This window comes from Herpailurus yagouaroundi, unplaced genomic scaffold (assembly GCF_014898765.1).
Source record: "Herpailurus yagouaroundi ecotype Mexico unplaced genomic scaffold, PumYag 67555, whole genome shotgun sequence".
Classification (NCBI taxonomy): Eukaryota; Metazoa; Chordata; class Mammalia; order Carnivora; family Felidae; genus Herpailurus; species Herpailurus yagouaroundi.
Genome location: NW_024420361.1, coordinates 2,682,880 through 2,703,756, shown reverse-complemented (window position 1 = coordinate 2,703,756; position 20,877 = coordinate 2,682,880). Strand labels below are relative to the sequence as shown.

Here is a 20,877-nt window from a genome sequence, read left to right as displayed (position 1 = left end):
AAATATGGCAAAACAACTGAGGAACTAGTTAGAGACTACATTACACACTACAGTTCTAGATGTTGTTGCAAACACAAATATAACTATTAATAATAAGTTAGTATTTATTGTGGATTGCATTGTATTAACATTTTTTAATATGAAATTTATTGTCAAATTGGTTTCCATACAACACCCAGTGCTCATCCCAACAGTTGCCCTCCTCAATGCCCATCACTCACTTTCCCCTCCCTCCCACCCCCCATCAACCCTCAGTTTATTTTCAGTTTTTAAGAGTCTCTTATGGTTTGGCTTCCTCCCTCTCTAACTCGTTTTTTTTTCCCCTCCCCCATGGTCTTCTATTAAGTTTCTCAGGATCCACGTAAGAGTGAAAACATATCTCATTATGCACATTCATTACAACTTCCTTATTTTATTGTTTATGGTGGAAGAAACCATGGTTGAAGTAAAATAACCTTTCCAAAGTCACACACTTATTGAATACCAAAAGTTGGCTTTATACCTAGTTATGTATTGAGAGCCGATTTTGGAGCCTGCACTATACATTTTTTTTTAAAGTCAGGATTATTGAACTATAGTTTACATATATAATTACATATATAATTCACCATTAGGAGTATACATGTATACATGTATACATGTTGACATGTATACAGTCACCAAAATGAACACATGGAAAATTGCATCACTCAGGACGCCTGTGTGGCTCAGTCCTTTGAGTGTCCGATTTCAGCTCAGGTCATGATCTCACGACTTGTGAGTTGGAGCCTCGCGTCAGGCTCTGTGCTGAGTGCTCAAAGCCTGGAGCCTACTTCAGATTCTGTGTCTTCGTCTCTCTGCTGCTCCCCTGCTCACACTTAGTCTCTCTCTCTCCTTCAAAGATAAACATTTTTTAAAAAAATAAAAAAAATTTTCCATCTCTCAAAAGTTTATTTTGCCTCTTTGTGAATAATCCCTTGACGCACTGTAAGGAATTACTACTCTGTTCTTCTGTACCTATGGTTTTGCCTATTCAAAATGTTCTATAAAGTGCAATATGTGTTATATGTAGCTTATTTGAGTGCAGTTTCTTTACATTCATCAGTGATGTTTCCTTTATAAGTAGTTGGTTATTTTTTTTAAATTGCTGTGTAGTGTTCCATTTTATGGGTATGAAACTTTTATCTACTCACAAATTGAAGGTTATCTGTTTTGTTTTTAGTTTTTGTAAACTATGCATACATTTTCTATAAACACCTTTGTACAAGTTATTGCATGATTACCTTGCACATATCAGAAAACGCCCATCAGTAAGGTTCTGAGTTAAATGATAATTCATATTAAATTTTTTTACATCTAATGTATTATATTTGTATCTTGGTTTTCCACAAGCCAAACTAACCTCTTGCTTATATAATATTTTATTCTTTATTTTTTTTTCCTTTTATTTTCCAGGTATGTGTTTTCTTCTTTTTTTTTATTTTTTATAAACTTGTTTTATTTATTTATTTTTTTTAAATTTTCTTCCAAATTAGTTAGCATATAGTGCAACAATGATTTCAGGAGTAGATTCCTTAGTGCCCCTCACCCATTTAGCCCATCCCCCCTCCCACAACCCCTCCAATAACCCTCAGTTTGTTCTCCATATTTATGAGTCTCTTCTGTTTTGTACCTCTCCCTGTTTTTATATTATTTTGTTTCCCTTGCCTTATGGTTATCTGTTTTATCTCTTAAAGTCCTGATATGAGTGAATTCATATGATTTTTGTCTTTCTCTGACTAATTTCACTTAGCATAATACCCTCGAGTTCTATCCACGTAGTTGCAAATGGCAAGATTTCATTCTTTTTGATTGTCGAGTAATGCTCCATTGTATATATACATATATATACCACATCTTCTATATCCATTCAACCATCGATGGACATTTGGGCTCTTTCCATACTTTGCCTATTGTTGATAGTGCTGCTATAAACATGGAGGTGAATGTGGCCCTTTGAAACAGCACAAATGTATCCCTTGGATAAATGCCTAGTAGTGCAATTGCTGGGTCATAGGGTAGACTCAAAAAACTTAATTTTTGGAGGAAACTCAATACTGTTTTCCAGAGTGGCTGCACCAGCTTCCATTCCCACCAACAGTGCAAAAGAGATCCTCTTTCTCCGCATCCTTGCCAAAATCTATTGTTGTCTGAGTTGCTACTATTAGCCATTTTGACAGGTGTAAGGTAGTATCTCAGTGTGGTTTTGATTTGTATTTCCCTGATTATGAGTGATGTTGAGCATTTTATTTACTTATTTATTTATTTATTTATTTATTTATTTATTTTTGTACAAAATTTATTGTCAAATTGGTTTCCATAAAACACCCAGTGCTCATCCCAAAAAATGCCCTCTTCAATAGCCATCACCCACCCTCCCCTCCCTCCCAACCCCTATCAACCCTCAGTTTGTTCTCAGTTTTTAAGAGTCTCCTAAGCTTTGGCTCTCTCCCACTCTAACCTTTTTTTTTTTCCTTCCACTTCCCTGTGGTCTTCTATTAAGTTTCTCAGGATCCACATAATAGTGAAAACATATGGTATCTGTCTTTCTCTGTATGGCTTATTTCACTTAGCATCACACTCTCCAGTTTCATCCATGTTGCTACAAAGGACCATATTTCATTCTTTCTCACTGCCACATAGTACTCCATTGTGTATATAAACCACAATTTCTTTATCCATTCTTCAGTTGATGGACATTTAGGCTCTTTCCATAATTTGGCTATTGTTGAGAGTGCTGCTATAAACATTGGGGTACAAGTGCCCCTATGCATCAGTACTCCTGTATCCCTTGGGTAAATTCCTAGCAGTGCTACTGCTGGGTCATAGGGTAGGTCTATTTTAATTTTCTGAGGAACCTCCACACTGTTTTCCAGTGCGGCTGCACCAGTTTTCATTCCCACCAACAGTGCAAGAGGGTTCCTGTTTCTCCACCTCCTCTACAGCATCTATAGTCTCCTGATTTGTTCATTTTGGCCACTCTGACTGGCGTGAGGTGATATCTGAGTGTGGTTTTGATTTGTATTTCCCTGATGAGGAGCGACATTGAGCATCTTTTCATGTGCCTCTTGGCCATCCGGATGTCTTCTTTAGAGAAGTGTCTATTCATGTTTTCTGCCCATTTCTTCACAGGATTATTTGCTTTTTGGGTGTGGAGTTTGGTGAGCTCTTTATAGATTTTGGATACTAGCCCTTTGTCCGATATGTCATTTGCAAATATCTTTTCCCATATCATTGGTTGCCTTTTAGTTTTGTTGATTGTTTCCTTAGCTTTGCAGAAGCTTTTTATCTTCATGAGGTCCCAGTAGTTCATTTTTGCTTTTAATTCCCTTGCTTTTGCGGATGTGTCAAGTAGAAAATTGCTACGTCTGAAGTCAGAGAAGTCTTTTCCTGCTTTCTCCTCTAGGATTTTGATGGTTTCCTGTCTCACATTCAGGTCCTTTAGCCATTTTGAGTTTATTTTGGTGAATGGTGTGAGAAAGTGGTCTAGTTTTAACCTTCTTCATGTTGCTGTCCAGTTCTCCCAGCATTTGTTAAACAGACTGTCTTTTTTCCAATGGATGTTCTTTCCTGCTTTGTCAAAGATGAGTTGGCCATACGTTTGTGGGTCTAGTTCTGGGGTTTCTGTTCTATTCCATTGGTCTGTGTGTCTGTTTTTGTGCCAATACCATGCTGTCTTGATGATTACAGCTTTGTAGTAGAGGTTAAAGTCTGGGATTCTGATGCCTCCTGCTTTGGTCTTCTTCAAAATTAGTTTGGCTATTCAGGGCCTTTTGTGGTTCCATATGAATTTTAGGATTGCTTGTTCTAGTTTCGAGAAGAATGCTGGTGCAATTTTGATTGGGATTGCATTGAATGTGTAGATAGCTTTGGGTAGTATTGACATTTTGACAATATTCATTCTTTCAACCCATGAGCATGGGACGTTTTTCCATTTCTTTATATCTTCTTCAATTTCCTGCACAAGCTTTGTTATAGGTTTCAGCATACAGATCTTTTACATCTTTGGTTAGATTTATTCCTAGGTAATTTATGTGTCTTGGTGCAATTGTGAATGGGATCAGTTTCTTTGTCTTTCTGTTGCTTCATTATTAGTGTATAAGAAAGCAACTGATTTCTGTACATTGATTTTGTATCCTGCGACTTTGCTAAAATCATGTATCAGTTCTAGCAGACTTATGGTGGAGACTATCAGATTTTCCATGTATAATATCATGTCATCTGCAAAAAGTGAAAGCTTGACTTCATCTTTGTCAATTTTGAGGCCTTGATTTCCTTTTGTTGTCTGATTGCTGATGCTAGCACTTCCAACATTATGTTAAACAACAGCGGTGAGAGTGGACATCCTTGTATTGTTCCTGATCTCAGGGAAAAAGTTCTCAGTTTTTCCCCATTGAGGATGATATTAACTGTGGGCTTTTCATAAATGGCTTTTATGATGTTTAAGTATGTTCCTTCTACCCCGACTTTTTCGAGTGTTTTTATTAAGAAAGTTTGCTGAATTTTGTCAAATGCTTTTTCTGCATCGATTGACAGGATCATATGGTTCTTATCTTTTCTTTGATTAATGTGATGTATCTTGTTGATTGATTTGTGAATGTTGAACCAGCCCTGCATCCCAGGAATGAATCCCACTTGATCATGGTGAATAATTCTTTTTATAAGCTGTTGAATTCGATTTGCTAGTATCTTATTGAGAATTTTTGCATCCGTGTTCATCAGGGATATTGGCCTGTAGTTCTCTTTTTTTACTGGATCTCTGTCTCGTTTAGACATCAAAGTAATGCCGGCTTCATAGATTGAGTCTGGAAGTTATCCTTCACTTTCTATTTTTTGAAATAGCTTGAGAAGGATAGGTATTATCTCTGCTTTAAACGTCTGGTAGAACTCCCCTGGGAAGCCATCTGGCCTGGACTCTTATTTGTTGGGAGATATTTGATGACTGATTCAATTTCTTCCCTGGTTATGGGTCTGTTCAAGCTTTCTATTTCCTCCTGATTTAGTTTTGGAAGAATGTGGGTGTTTAGGAATTTGTCCATTTTTTCCAGGTTATCCAGTTTTTGGGCATATAAATGTTCATAGTATTCCCTAATAATTGCTTGTATCTCTGAGGGATTGGTTGTAATAATTCCATTTTCATTCATGATTTTATCTATTTGGTCATCTACCTTTTCTTTTTGAGAAGCCTGGCTAGAGGTTTATTAATTTTGTTTATTTTTTCAAAAAACCAACTCTTGGTTTCATTGTACTGCTCTACAGGTTTTTTTTTTTTTAGATTCTATATTGTTTATTTCTGCTCTGATCTTTATTATTTCTCTTCTTCTGCTGGGTATAGGCTGACTTTGCTGTTCTACTTTTATTTCCTTTAGGTGTGCTGTTAGTTTTATATTGGGGATTTTTCTTGTTTCTTGAGATAGGCCTGGATTGCAATGTATTTTCCTCTAAGGACCGCCTTCACTGCATCCCAAAGCTTTTGGATTGTTTTATTTTCATTTTCGTTTGTTTCCATATATTTTTTAATTTCTTCTCTAATTGCCTGGTTGACCCACTCATTCATTCATAGGGTGTTCTTTAACCTCCATGCTTTTGGAGGTTTTCCAGACTTTTTCCTGTGGTTGATATCAAGCTTCACAGCATTGTGGTCTGAAAGTATGCATGGTGTGATCTCAATTCTGGTATACTTATGAAGGGCTGCTTTGTGACCCAGTATATGATCTATCTTGGAGAATTTCCATGTGCACTTGAGAAGAAAGTATATTCTGTTGCTTTGGGATGCAGAGTTCTAAATATATCTGTCAAGTCCATCTGATCCAATGTCTCCTTCAGGGCCCTTGTTTCTTTATTGACGGTGTGTCTAGATGATCTATCCATTGCTGTAAGTGGAGTGTTAAAGTCTCCTGCAAATACCATATTGTTATCAATAAGGTTGCTTGTGTTTGTGAGTAATCATTTTATATATTTGGGGGCTCCCATATTTGGCACATAGATATTTATAATTGTTAGATCTTCCTGATGGATAGACCCTGTAATTATTATAAAATGCCATTCTTCATCCTTGTTACAGCCTTTAATTGAAAGTCTAGTTTGTTTGATATAAGTATGGCTTCTCCAGCTCTCTTTTGACTTCAGTAGCATGGTAAGTAGTTCTTCATTCCTTCACTTTCAATCTGAAGGTGTCCTTAGGTCTAAAATGAGTCTCTTGTAGGCATCAAATAGATGGGTCTTGTTTTTTTATCCATTCTGATACCCTATGTCTTTTGGTTGGCACATTTAGTCCATTTATGTTCAGTGTTGTTATAGAAAGATATGGGTAGAGTCATTGTGATGTGTGTACCTTTCATGCTTGTAGCTATGTCTCTGGTACTTAGTCTCACAGGATCCCCCTTAGGATGTCTTTTAGGGCCGCTTTAGTGGTGATGAATTCCTTTAGCTGTTGTTTGTTTGGGAAGACCTTTATCTCTCCTTGTATTCTAAATCACAGATTTGCTGGATAAAGGCTTCTCAGCTGCATATTTTTTCTGTTCCTCACATTGAAGATTTCCTGCCATTCCTTTCTGGCCTGCCAAGTTTCAGTAGAGAGATCCGTCACGCATCTGATTGATCTCCCTTTATATGTTAGAGCACGTTTATCCCTACCTGCTTCCAGAATTTACTCTTTATCCTTTTATTTTGCCAGTTTCACTATGATATGTTGTGTAGAAGATTGATTAAAGTTACATCTGAAGGGAGTTCTCTGTGCGTCTTGGATTTCAGTGCCTTTTTCCTTCCCCACATCAGGGAAGTTCTCAGCTATTATTTCTTCAAGTACAACTTCAGCACCTTTCCCTCTCTCTTCCTCCTCTGGAATACCAATTATGCGTAGATTATTTCTCTTTAGTGCATCACCTAGTTCTCTAATTTTCCCCTCATTCTCCTGGATTTTTTTTATCTCTCTTTTTCTCAGCTTTTTCTTTTCCCATAATTTTATCTTCTAGTTCACCTATTCTCTCCTCTGCCTCTTCAATCTGAGCTGTGGTCATCTTCATTTTATTTTGCAGCTCATTAATAGCATTTTTAGCTCCTTCTGTCTGTTTCTTAGTCACTTGATCTCTGTAGCAACAGATTCTCTGCTGTCCTTTAGACTGTTTTCAAGCCAGTGATTAATTTTATGATTATTATCCTAAATTCCCTTTCTGTTATAGTATTTAAATAGTTTTTGATCAGTTCGTTAGCTGTCGCTACTTCTTGTAGTTTCTTTTGAGGGGAATTCTTCCATTTTGTCATTTTGGATAGTCCCTGGAGTGGTGCAGAACTACAGGGCACTTCCCCTGTGCTGTCTTGAATAACTTGCGTTGGTGGGCGAGGCCGCAGTCAGACCTGATGTCTGCCCCCAGCCCACCACTGGGGCCACAGTCAGACTGGTGTGTACCTTCTCTTCCCCTCTCCTAGGGGAGGGATTCACTGTGGGGTGGGGTGGCCCATCTGGGCTACTTGCACACTGCCAGGCTTGTGGTGCTGTGAATCTGGAGTATTAGCTGGGGTGGATTGGCAAGGTGCACCGGGGTTGGAGGGGCAGGCTCAGCTCACTTATCCTTAAGTGATCCACTTCAAGAGGGGCTCTGTGGCACTGGGAGGGAGTCAGACCTGCTGTCGGAGGGATGGATCCACAGAAGCACAGCATTGGGTGTTTGTGGGGTGGAAACAAGTTCCCTGACAGGAACTGGTTCCCTTTGGGATTTTGGCTGGGGGATGGGCGAGGGAGATGGCGCTGGTGAGCAGCCTTTGTTCCCCACTAAGCTGAGCTCTGTCGTTCTTCTGGCGCTCAAAAACTCTCCCTCCCATTGTCCTCCAGCCCTCCCACTCTCCGAGCCGAGCTGTTAACTTATAACCTTCCAGATGTTAAGTACCGCTTGCCGTCAGAACACACTGCATCCGGCCCCTCTGCTTTTGCAAGCCAGACCTGGGGGCTCTGCTTTGCCAGAGGGCTGCCCCTCTGCCCTGGCTCCCTCCCACCACTCCGTGTAGAGAGCCTGTCTCTGGAGAATCCATTCTGCTAGTCTTCTGGCGGTTTTCTGGATTATTTAGCTAGGTGTGGGTGGTGTCTAAGTTATCAGCAGGACGCAGTGAGCCCAGCATCCTTCTAAATTGCCATCTTCCCCTCAGAAATCCTGATGTTGAGCATTTTATCATGTATCTGTTGGCTATCTGAATGTCTTCTTTGGAGAAGTGTCTATTCATGTCTTTGGCCATTTCTTCACTGGATTATTTGTTTTTTGGGTGTTGGGTTTGATAAGTTCTTTATAGATTTTGGATACTAACCCTTTATCTGATTTGTCATTTGCAAACATCTTCTCCCATTCCGTCGGTTGCCTTTTAGTTTTGCTGATGGTTTCCTTCGCTGTGTGGAAGCTTTTTATTTTGATGAGGTCCCAGTAGTTCATTTTTGCTTTTGCTTCCCTTGCCTTGGAGACGTGTGAACTAAGAAGTTGCTGTGGTGAAGAGCAAAGAAGTTTTTGGAGGACATTACTGGAGTATGGCTTGTTCCATTTTTAGTATACATTTTCCTATATATCTTTATGATACTGCCTGATATAGACTTCCTAGGAGAAACAATTTCAAACTTAAGCACTCAAATTTTCTCTTTGAGTTTTTTATTTCTACCTATTTATACCATTATACAGAGTTTTAAAAATAATTGCTTCATATCAATACAAAAGAATGTAATTATACTACAGGGGGTGGTATACATTCAGAGGTTTCATGCCATGTTTTCATTTATTTGGTCTCTCAATGTAAAAGCATAAGGAAAGCAAAAGGTGGAAAGAGAATCTGAAATAATCCCTCCCCATCTTTCCCCCTCACTTCTAAGATAATTCTCACAACCAAGTCAGTTCATCCTTTAGCAGAAGTCCCTACAGTAATACTCACTGGAAAGTATTTTCATCAAGTATTTCACAGATTTTCTTCTGACAATATTATTTTAGATGGAATTTAGTATACATTTAATGATTTTTTTGAGTATTAAACTGTCCATTGTAAGATGAAGTAATAACAGGAGTTGAAACTTACTTTGCTAAAGGATATTATTCATAAATCAGACATGGGTTTTCTTTTGGCTTGTGCTATGCAGAACAGACCTGTTAAACAAATGTATACATCTTTCAGTTACATTAAGAAATGGTCCCCATTATAAAAGGAATGGTTCTGATTTTAGGTATAACAGCTGCAGCAATGGCTGAGGCAATGAAGCTGCAGAAGATGAAGCTTATGGCAATGAACACTCTTCAGGGAAATGGAAACCAAAATGGGGCTGAATCAGAGCCTGATGATCTTAATTCTAATACAGGTGAGTGTCTTCAGGATTACAAGGCAGGTGAGTCTTACTAAAATATTCTGAGATTGGAGAGAGGAGGGATGAGGGAGAGAAGAGAGAATCACTTGTATATGTTGATTAAAAACAGTTATTGCAGAAGGATGCTTAACCCTCTCTCTAACTACTACAGTGAAACTAGAAAACCATTACAGGTTATAATTACATTTCAGGAAACATTCAGTTATCTTCATTTTTTTTTGTAGTGGAATTAATTACTAATTTTTATAGTGCTATTTTACCTTCTGCCTGTGAAAGGATGTTCCCTTCAGTTTCAGCCTATGCTTCTTCAGCTTTCTCTAAACAATCTGCCACTTAGAGGCATGTCTGAGAATCCACCTTGGCTCAGCTGCAGTCACTTTAGGTGGAGTGCCACCTCCTTAGCTAAGTAAAGGTGCTGACATACTTAGGTCATTGGAAGGGGCTAAGGAAAAGAGGTAGAACAAGTAGAAAAAAAAGAAAAAAAGGAAGGAATAGAACAGAAAGAGGCCTGTGGAGTCGAATATACCCTCTCTTCTTGCCATTTGTTTTTCCTCCTTTACCATGTGATAATTATACTTTGGTTTTGATCATAAGACCACCCCTCAGATCTCTTTTGGAAGTAACTTGAATTTTAACTATCAACATGCATTAACAGATGCATAAATAAATGAATAAGTTTTAGTTTTAGTGGAAAATGAGAAAGGGCAACCAAAAATGGTCTTAGGAGCCATAGATTTCCAATCTAATTCTGCAGCTAAATTCAATGTAATGTGATAGACATATTGGTAGCAGTATTATCTCTGTTCTTTTAGGCTCCTAAAAGTGTAAGCATGGTGGAGTTTATCTTGGAGGGGAAAAATGTTAATTAAAGAGGGAAATAATTGACTCAGATCAGTAGGATAAACCTCCTTGACTTTAATATAGCATAGCTCTACTCATCTAAAATTGAAATGATCATGGCAAACTATAGAGTGGGAGATGTTCTTCAACCAGTTCTCACATTCAGGAATCAATGGAAAAAAATGCATTCTTTTACTGAATTTGTTTTAGCTGGAAGCAACACATAGATAATACTAAAATTAAAACTAAACAAAGAACAATAACAACACTAAGAATTTACCAGTTATTAGGTACTAAGTATCTCCCATGTTTCTTCTTTAGTTCCAAACATTTTTTATTTAGATATAATTAGCATATAACATTGTGTATGCTTAAAGTGCGCAATGTGTTGGTTTCTTATATATTGCAATATAATTAACATGATAGTGTTAACTAACACCTCCATCACGTCACATTATTTTTTGTGTGTGTGGTGAGAAACGGTAAGATCTAGTATCTTAGCAACTTTCAAGTGTATAATACAGTATAGTTAACTATAATCTCAGTGTTGTGCAGAATTTATTCATCTATCTTTTGTGTTACTTAATTCTTACCAAATTTCCAGAAGGAAAATCATTTTCAATACTCCCATATGCATATCAGGAAACACAGGCACAGTATGTTTCAGCTTTGCTCATATTCAGGAGGATAGAAACTAGCAGAGCTATGTTTCAGTCTCCTGTCCGGTTAAGTCCAAAATCTGCTTTATTCACATTATTCCTCATCTTTAATGCTGTTTTGTATCAGATATTTTATTTTATCAAATTTTTCAGAAAAAAGTTGTTTTTATGATGAGGAGACACTGATAAACTGATAATCAGTTTACTAATCCTAACACCTCTTACCTCATACTAGCTTTCAAATCTTACAGTGTCTTATAAGTGACCAACATTTGACAGGAAATATCTTCTATATAAAAATTTTTGTACCAATAAAAATTACTGGGAGTTCAAGCAATAATTTCTTCCATGTTTTTCTTAGGTATACCATATTATGAAAAATATTTTGGACAAAAATTTTATGTTGTTCCATTTTTAACAAGATAACAAAAATATTTTGATAAATATACTGGTAAACTAATTTCTGAATTGATAAGTAGTTAATTTTCCTGACTAAATATAATGTGGCCTACTTCCAAATATCTGTCATTGTGATAAAACAAAGTATTAGGTTCCCATTTATATATAATGTTATACTTGGAGCTATAGAAATTGAATTAGAGTAGTCACTGTGTTTGACCATGCAGAGATTGAAATCTATCTGTATCTTGATGTAATGAAGGTAAGTAGGTATAAAAAATAATGATAATGATAATGATGGTGATGATGATGATGATGATGATAGATATTTAAATGAAGAAGTCCCTGAGAATTTCTAAGTCTATAAATGAGCACTGCTGCCATGTGCATACCTGAACACTAGATTCTGTTATTAAGAGGGATCCCCATGGCCATAACTTCCCCATATAGGGGGAAGGGAGAGCAGGAAGACTTCAGCAGTATTTGCCACTGAGGACTACAGCAGCTCTCTTTGTCACCACAGACACCCACAGATTTGTCTGCCAAACAACCTCACATTCACTTCAAAAGGTAACCTCACCTGATGGAATTTCACAAAATCAACACTGCCCTGCCCTCCTCATTCCTAGATCTGGAGCTGCCATTGCACTCTCCTAAGGCCAAAGCTGCCACACCTCAGCCAGCCAGTGTCTTTGTAGCCACCTGCATATGAAGGTCTTTTCCCACTGAAGTGAGTCCATAAGGTCTGAAAGAGCTGCCTATTGCCTCAAATGTGCAGACAGAAATGCAAACTCATATAGAACATGAAACATAGATAATTATCACCACCAAAGGAACAAAATGGTTTTTCACTAACTGACCCCAAAGACATGGAGACCTATGACTTACCTGACAAATTTGACAAATCCAAATAATAATTACATAATAATTGTTTTATGAAAGCTGAATGATTATAAGACACAATTAAGCAACTCAAGGAAATCAGTAAAACAATACATGAACAAAATGAAGAGTTCAACAAAGAGATAGAAATCAATAAGAGAATCTAGCAGATTCCAATCTGGAATTGAAAGATTCAATATCAGGCATGATCAATCAGAAGGAAGGAACTGTGAACTTGAAGATAGGTCATTTGAAATTTTCCAGTCAGAGAAGAAACAGGAAAAAAGGAAACAAAGGAAAGAAAACCTACAGGATTTATAGAATGTCAGGATTTATTGTTTTTCTTGCACTGATAAATGCATTATTTGAGTTCCAGAGGGAGAAAAGAGAAAGAATGAGGGGAAAAGTTTATTTAAAGAAATAATGAATGAAAAAAAATAAATCTAGGGAAAGAAATTAACATCCAGGTTAATGAAGCTCAAAAATCCTCGGGCTGCTGGGTGACTCAGTCAGTTAAGCATCCAACTCTTGATTTTGGCTCAGGTCATGATTTCACAGTTTGTGAGTTCAAGCCTCATTTCAGGCTCTGTTCTGGCAGTGCAGAGCCTGCTAAGAATTCTGTCTCCCTCTCTCTGAGCCTCCTCTGCTCACAATCTCTCTCTGTCTCTTTCTTCCTCTCCCTCCCTCCCTCTCCCTCTCTCTTTTTCAAAAATAAACTTAAAAAATCCTTAAATATTATCGATCCAATGAAGACTACAATGAAACACGTTATAATCAGATTATCAGAGGTCAAGGACTGGGCAAGAATTTTGAAAGTAACAAGGGAAAATCAATTTCTTATATATGAAGAAATCATAAAATATAAGTGAATTTCTCAGCAGAAACTTTGCAGGACAGAACAGAATAAGATGATATATGTAAAGTACTAAAAACAAATCTCATGCCAAAAATACTGTAACTGGAAACATTGTATTTTAAAAAATATAGAAGTATCCAACTATTTATTTCAGCTCATGTCATGATGTCACAGTTTGTGACTTCAAGCTCCCCATATGACTCTGCACTGACAGTGTGGAGCTTGCTTGGGTGTCTCTCTCTCTCAGACCGTGACTCTCTCTCTCTCTCTCTCTCTCTCTCCCTCTCTCAAGATAAATAAATAAATAAATATTTAAAAATAAATAAAAACAAAAAATATAGAAGTAATAAAGTGTTTCCCAAATAAACAAAAACTGAGGGATTTCATCATCACCATTAGAATTGCCTTAAACACATGCTTAAGGGAGTTCCTAAAATTAAAATTAAAACACACTAAACATCAATGTTAAATTATAGAAATGCATAAATATCACTGGTAAAGCTAAATATATAGATAAATGAAGTTTAATGTACTACTGTAATGGTGCATAAATAATTTTTAAACCTAATATAAAATTACAAGGTAAAAAATTGTTAATGAATACATGATATAAAAAGAAGCAAACTCTGACTACAGAAAGTATGTGGGAAAGTAAAAGTGGAGAGTTTTTTATGTAATAGAAATTAAATTGTTATTGACTTAAAATAAAAATTGAAAGTACATATTTTACACACACATACGTTAAACAGAAAGTAAAAAGCTATGATAGATACACAAAAGATAAAGTGAAAAGGATCAAAGAAAATCACTCATAAAACAACCCAACAAATATCAAAGAAAGGTGGCAAGAGAGGAAGAGAAGGATAAAACAAGTATAAAACAATAACAACAAAACTATTAACAAAATGGAAAGAGTAAGGCATTACCTATAAATAATTAATTAAATGTAAATGGGTTAAACTCACTAATTAAAAAACACCAAGTGGCTGAAAGGATTAAAAAAAAAAAAAAGATCCAGCCAAGTGGGATGTATTCTAGGTTTGCAAGTGTGGTTCAATATTAACACAACAATCAATGTGATATATCACATTAACAACCCTGGGTTTCGCATCAGCTGTTCATCCTTTATGGAAGAAGATGAGTGCCCAAAATTTGTAGACACCATGTTCCTTACCTGAATGGCCTATACGGCAGTGTGAGTTCCCTGTGGAAGAAGACCTGCACACAAAAATAGTTGTGTGCTTTGTAGAGCAGACCAGGATGGCTCTGATATCCTCAGCAGAGACAAATCCCCTCTGGCAAAGTACCAGATCCACCTTGTTAAAATTGTGCACCCCACCCACGATATTCAAGAGCAGGAGATGTAGTTGACTTTCCTAACACAGAGAAACAGATACAGAGAGTTAGACAAAATGATGTAGAGGAATATTTCTCAGATGAAAGAATAGGACAAAACCACAGCAAGAGATCTTAGTGAAATGGAGGTAAATAATATGTCTGATAGAGAATTTAAAGTAATGATTATAAGAGGAGGGAAAGGGGAAGTGGCAAAGGAGTAGGAGGAATCTTGGTTCTTCTAGTCCCATGAACACAACAAGACAACAATCAAATAATTCTAAACACCCCAGAAATCAACCTGAAGACTGACAGAACAAACTCCATATCTACAGGGAGAGAAGAAACCAAGTAAAAGAAGGTAGGAAGTACAGAGACATGGTTTCTGGGAGAAACAGGTTGCAAGTGCTGAGAAGGGGCAGGAGCTGTAGTCATAAATAAAGGCGAGATATAACAGAGCATACAGGGGAATGCACAAGGAGAATATTTCCCCAAAGACATTAGCTGAGAAAAAGAGAGGAATTGATTTTCATGAGTTCTTGTAACCATCAGGGCTTAGAGAATGGAGTTTTAAATGTTAGTGAGCCTGAGTGGCTCAATTGGTTAAGGGTCCAACTGTTGATTTTGACTCAGGTCATGATATCATGGTTCGTGGGACTGAGTCCCATGTCAGGCTCTGCACTGACAGTGTGGCCTGCTCGGGATTCTCTCTCCTCCTCACTCTCTGCCCCTCCACCAATTATGATCTCTCTTTCTCTCAAAATAAATAAATAAGTTTAAAAAAATCAGTGGACTTTGCTTGGATACAGCCCTGAGGACACTGCCTTATTCCTGGACAGAAAGCAGTCAAACAATCTGTGAGCAGATGGCATGGACATGGTGATATGAAGTATGCCTGGGAAACATAAGGGGGAGACTATTCCCTTAGTTGAAGTGCATCCCTGAAAGGCAACATTCTAGAAGTCTCTCTGGGAACAAAGAAAGTGGTTAGCTTCATTTCCCTCCCTTGGCCCTCAGCATATAGACAGAGCCACAGACTTGAACCAATTCAATGTCCTCAGTGGCTGCCTAACTTGCTTAGATCAAGTACCACAATCCTTTTCTCTGGACAGAATTCCTCTATCAGTCAAGACTCCCTCAGGGGGCCTCTTCACCAGAAGACTAGCAGAAAACCCTGCCTAAACCATGCCTCCTGACCAGATGTTCTTCAGGATGTCACTTCTAGTGTAAGTAGTTCAGGATTCATTTCACAAGCATATCAGAGTGCACCTAATTAAAACTCTCCACATTCTGGTCTGGGACCAAATATTTCCCACTGCAGTCAAAGAGAGTCTCTACAAACAATTGACTTGAAGGATGGAGCAGCCAAAACATAACAGCAGGGGGAATGCAACACATACCAGAAATACTCCTTAAAGTGCCAGGCCCTAGAAACTATGTGTCCTCCTCTTCGCAAAACCATTACTTTCAGGAAGAGGAAACATAATGGGCTTTTCTGAGATAGAGAAGAAGACAGAGACTTAAACAAAATTCCAAGATGGAGGAATTCATCCCAAATGAAAGAAGAAGATAAGGTCGCAGTCAGAGATCTGAGCAAAACAGATATAAGTAACATACTTGATGAAGAATTTAAAGCAAAAATCATAAGGATACTCGCTGGGCTTGAGAAAAGAATGGAGACTCAAGAGAATCCCATACCACAGTGATAAAACTGTTAAAAAAGAATCATTTAGGAATGAAAATGCAATAACGGTTTGAAAACAGGCTTGATGCAAAGAACACAAGGCTGGAAGATGTGGTGGTATGAATGATTGTTATAGAAGAGAAAATAATGGAAAATGATGAAGCTGGACAAAAGAAAGAAAAATCATGGAAGACAAGAATAGACTTAGGGAACTCAGTGATTCTATCAAATATAATAGCATTTATGTTATAGGAGTTCCAGAGGAAGAAGAGAGAGACAAAGGGCCAGAAAATGTATGTGAGGATATAAAAGCTGAAACATCCCTAATCTGGAGAAGGAAACAGATCCAAATCCAGAAGGATCCAAAATCAACAAAAGTAGACCCACAGCATGGCATATTGTAATTAAATTTGCAAAATATAGTGATAAAGAAAAAGTCTTAAAAGCAACAAGACAAAAGAAGTCATTAACTTACAAGGTAAGGCACATAAGTCTAGCTGGAGATTTCTCAACAGAAACTTGGCAAGCAAGGCAGGAGTGACATAATATATTAAAGTGATAAATAAGAAAAAATCTTCAGCCAAGAATGATCTATACAACAAGGCTATCATTCAGAACAGAAGGAGAGATAAAGGGTTTCCCAGACACACAAAAGCTAAAGGAATTTGTGACCACTAAATAAGTCCTACAGAAATATTAAAGGGGACTCTTATTGGAAAGGACAAAACAAAAGTGGAAAAAAATAAAAGAACAGAGGAAATCTCCAGAAATAATGACAAAACAGGTACTAAAATGGCACTAAAAACATCTATCAATAATTACTTTGAATGTCAAAGTAATTATTGTTAGAATCAAAAGACACAGTGAATTGGAATGGGTCAAAAAAAAAACCAAGATGCAACTACATACTGCCCACAAGAGACTGATTTTAGACCTAAAAACACCTGCAGATTGAAAGTGAGGGGAATGAAAAACATTTACCATGAAAATGGACATCAAAAGAAAGCCAGAGTAGCAATATTTCTATTAGACAAAGTAGACTTCATTTTTTGAAGGTGGTGGGGGGACAAGTGAGTGAGGGACAGAGAGAGAGAGAGAGAGAGAGAAAAGTGGGTCTCACCTGAAGTGGGGCTCATGGTCACCCGATATGGGACTCAAACTCATGAACTGTGAGATCATGACATGAGCTGAAGTCAGATGCTTAACTGACAGAGCCACCCAGGCACCCTAGACTTTATTTTTTTAAAGAAGTTTATTTACTAATTTTGAGAGAGAGAGAGAGAGAGAGGCAGAGACAGAGACAGCGAATGAGTGGGGGAAGGGTAGAGAGAAAGATACAATCCCAAGCAGACTGCATGCTGTCAGCACAGAGGTGGTGCTGGATCCTAGGAACCGTGAGATCATGACCTGAGCCTAAGACAAGAGTCAGATGCTTAACCAACTCAGCCATCCAGGTGCCCCCAGACAAACTAGACTTTAAGCCAAAGACTACAACAAGAGAGGAAGAAGGGCGTATCATAATTAGAGGGACTATCCTACAAGAAGATCTAACAATTGTAAATATTTTGCAACCAACATAGGAACAGACAAATATATAAAACAATAACAAATATAAAGAGAATGATTGATAATAATACAGTTATCGTAGGGTACTTTAACTTTCCGTTTACTTCAATGGACAGACCATCTAAACAGAAAATCAACAAGGAAATAATGGCTTTGAAGAACACACTGGACTAGATGGACTTAACAGATATATTCAGAACATTTCATTTTAAAGTAGCAGAATACATTTTCTTTTGAAGTGCACATAGGACTTCTCCATATTAGATCACATACTAGGTCACAAATGAAGCCTCAACAAGTAAAAATAGATACGGATCATATCATGCATATTTTTGACCACAATTCTATGTAACTTGATGTCAACTGCAAGAAAAAAATTAAAAGATCACACAAACATGGAGGCTACACACCATGCTATTAAATAATGAATGTGTCAACCAGGAAATAAAAGAAGAAATTAAAAAAAATACATGTAAATAAATGAAAATGCAAACACAGAGGTCCAAAACTTTTGGGATACAGCAAGAGTTGTCCTAAGAAGGAGGTTTATAGCAATACAGACATATAGGAAATGGATAAATTCCTAGAAAAATATAAACTATGAAGACTGAAATAGGAAGAAATAGAGAACTTAAACAGACTGATAACCAGCAAAGAAATTTAATCAGTAATCAAAAATCACCCAAAAAATAAAGTCCATGGCCAGATGGCTTCAAAGGTGACTTCTACCAAACATTTAAAGAATTAATACCTATTATTCTCAAAATTCAAAAAAAAAATAGGAAAGGAAGGAAACTTCCAAATTCATGCTCTGAAGCCAGCATTACCCTAATAACAAAACCAGATAAAGACTGCTGAAAAAGAGAACTATAGGCCAATATCCCTGATGAATGTCTATGCAAATATTCTCAATAAAATACTAGCAAACAAAATCCAATATTACATTAAGAATAATTTCAAAATAGATGAAAACTAAAATGTAAGACTTGAAAAAAGAAAATATAAGAAAAAACCTTCTTAACATTGATCTGGGCAATAATTTTTTTGGTTATGACACCAAAAGCACCAGCAACAAAAATAAAAACAGACAAATGTGATTTCCCAAAACTAAAAAGCTTCTATACAGCGAACAATCAACAGAGTGAAAAGGCAACCTATGGAGTGGGAGAAAATATATGTAAACTATATATTTAATGAGGGGTTAAAATTCAAAATATATAAGAAAATCAAACAATTCTATAGCTCAAAGAAACCCCAAATAATTCTGGTAAAAATGGGCAATTTACCTGAATAGTCATTTCTCAAATGAAGACATGCAATCACCAACAGTTATTTGATATGGTGTCCTACTTCACTAATCATCACAGAAATGCAAGTCAAAACCACAAGATACCATCTCATACCTGTTAGAATTGCTATTATCAGAAAGACAAAAAGATGACAAATATTGGCAAGGTTTTGGAGAGAGGGAATTCTTGCACACTGTTGATAAGGCAAATTGGTACGACCATTATGGGAAAGAATATAATGGTTCTTCAAAAAATTAAAAATAGAGCTACCTTAAGATCTAGCAATCTCACTTCTGGGTATATATCCAAAGAAAATGAAATCAGGACCTCAAGATAATATCTACATTTCTGTGTTCATTGCAGTACTTTTCACAATAACCAAGATATGGAAGCAATTTAAATACCTTTCTAAAGATGAATAGATAAATAAAAGTGTGATATATACTGGAATATTATTCAGCTGTAAAAAATACAAATCCTTCTATTTCCAACAACATAGATGAACCTGGAGGATGTTAAACTAACTGAAAAAAGCTAAATGCAGAAAGTCAAATACTACATGATCTCACTCACATGTGGATTCTAAAATAGTCAAACTCATGGAAGCAGAGAATAGCGGTTACCAGGAGTTGGAGGGTGGGAAAATGAAGAGATGTCAGTCAAGGTATACAATATTTCAGTTATGCAAGATTAATAAGTTTTGGAGATCTAATGTACAACAATATGAGTATAGTTAACAATACTGTATTGTAGACTTGAAATTTGCTAAGATCTTATGTATTCTCACTACAAAAAAATTAAAAAAAAAAGAAAGAAAATGCTAACTATGTTAGGTGATAGGTTAATTCACTTGATTATGGGATTATTTCACAATTTATATGTATATCAAATTATCAAGCATATATCTTATATATTTTTTGTCAATTATACTTCAATAAACGTGGGAAGAGCCTGCATAAATGACATCTCTACTCACTGAAAGATAATAATCTACAGTTTTAAAAGTGATCTTTTGCAAATGGAAATTTATATCAAGAATCTTAGACCTGAAATTTATTTGATAATCCAAGGAGTAGTATGTCCTTGATGCTTTTTGGGTATCCTACCTCAAGACTTAAATTGTTTGAGATCACACACTGGGCGTGACTTCTCTTGTTTTGATTTCCATGGTTATAACCTTTTGATTTACTTCAGTGCCTTCCAGAAAGGGAAAGAAACAGGTAGATATTGACAAGGGAGCTATCAGTTAACAGCATTTAGGGTCTTGTTACTATTTATGGGCATGGTATTTCTGAATGTTTGTGGTTCAAGTAGAAATGGGAAATCAGACATTCAAACCAAAGGTAAGCTAGGTGTTGGAGGATCACTAAGGCTCTATTTACAAGGTAAGTACTAGATCCAAGTCAAGAAAAATCAGTCAGTGAAGTAATAATATTCAATCAAGTGGGTTGTGAAGATATATTTTACAGGAAAACATATTGCATCTTTCATATTATTTGTGTGGTGACCTAGATTCTGAACGTTCAATTATGATCTAAGTTGGTTATTTTTAGCTTTGGTTGCACATAATTCCAGTGGTATAGTTGAAGTGACTAACAAATGATAAACATTTCATAAAGGTCCAGTATGTGAGTGCAATGAACAGTGTGGATAATGACCATTAATAAACCACTCCATTAGGGATCAGAGTAATTCTTGAATATTATTATTTACTAAATCAGTTTTCATCCACAATGTATAACGTTCCAATAATTAAAAAGGCAATACTATGGGAAGAAAAGTAAAAGAATAACTGGCTTTCAAAAGCTTATGATATAGGAGAAGAAATATAAAAATGAATCAATATATAAATGACTATACTCTGAAATGGAATGGATTGAAAACAATGAAAGGAACAAAGTGTTGTGAGAATATAGAGAAAGAGGAAATTTCTTATGAATAAGAGAATCAGAAAAATTAAAGTGTAGGATGAGACATTTTAACTGGTCTTTGAAGGATGTGAGAAATGGGAAAATGGA

The 20,877-nt window shown here is 36.5% G+C and overlaps 1 protein-coding gene across 1 annotated transcript in view; it reads left to right on the top strand.

The window, feature by feature from the left end:
• The first annotated feature begins 9,215 nt into the window (after positions 1 to 9,215).
• LOC121025217 (dachshund homolog 2-like) overlaps positions 9,216 to 20,877 on the top strand; it is a 79,967-nt gene continuing 68,305 nt past the window's right edge. Inside the window, exon 1 of the mRNA XM_040467669.1 lies at positions 9,216 to 9,343. Within this exon, the coding sequence (XP_040323603.1) occupies positions 9,229 to 9,343 (115 nt within the window). The 5' untranslated portion in view covers positions 9,216 to 9,228. The remainder of the gene's footprint in view (positions 9,344 to 20,877) is intronic.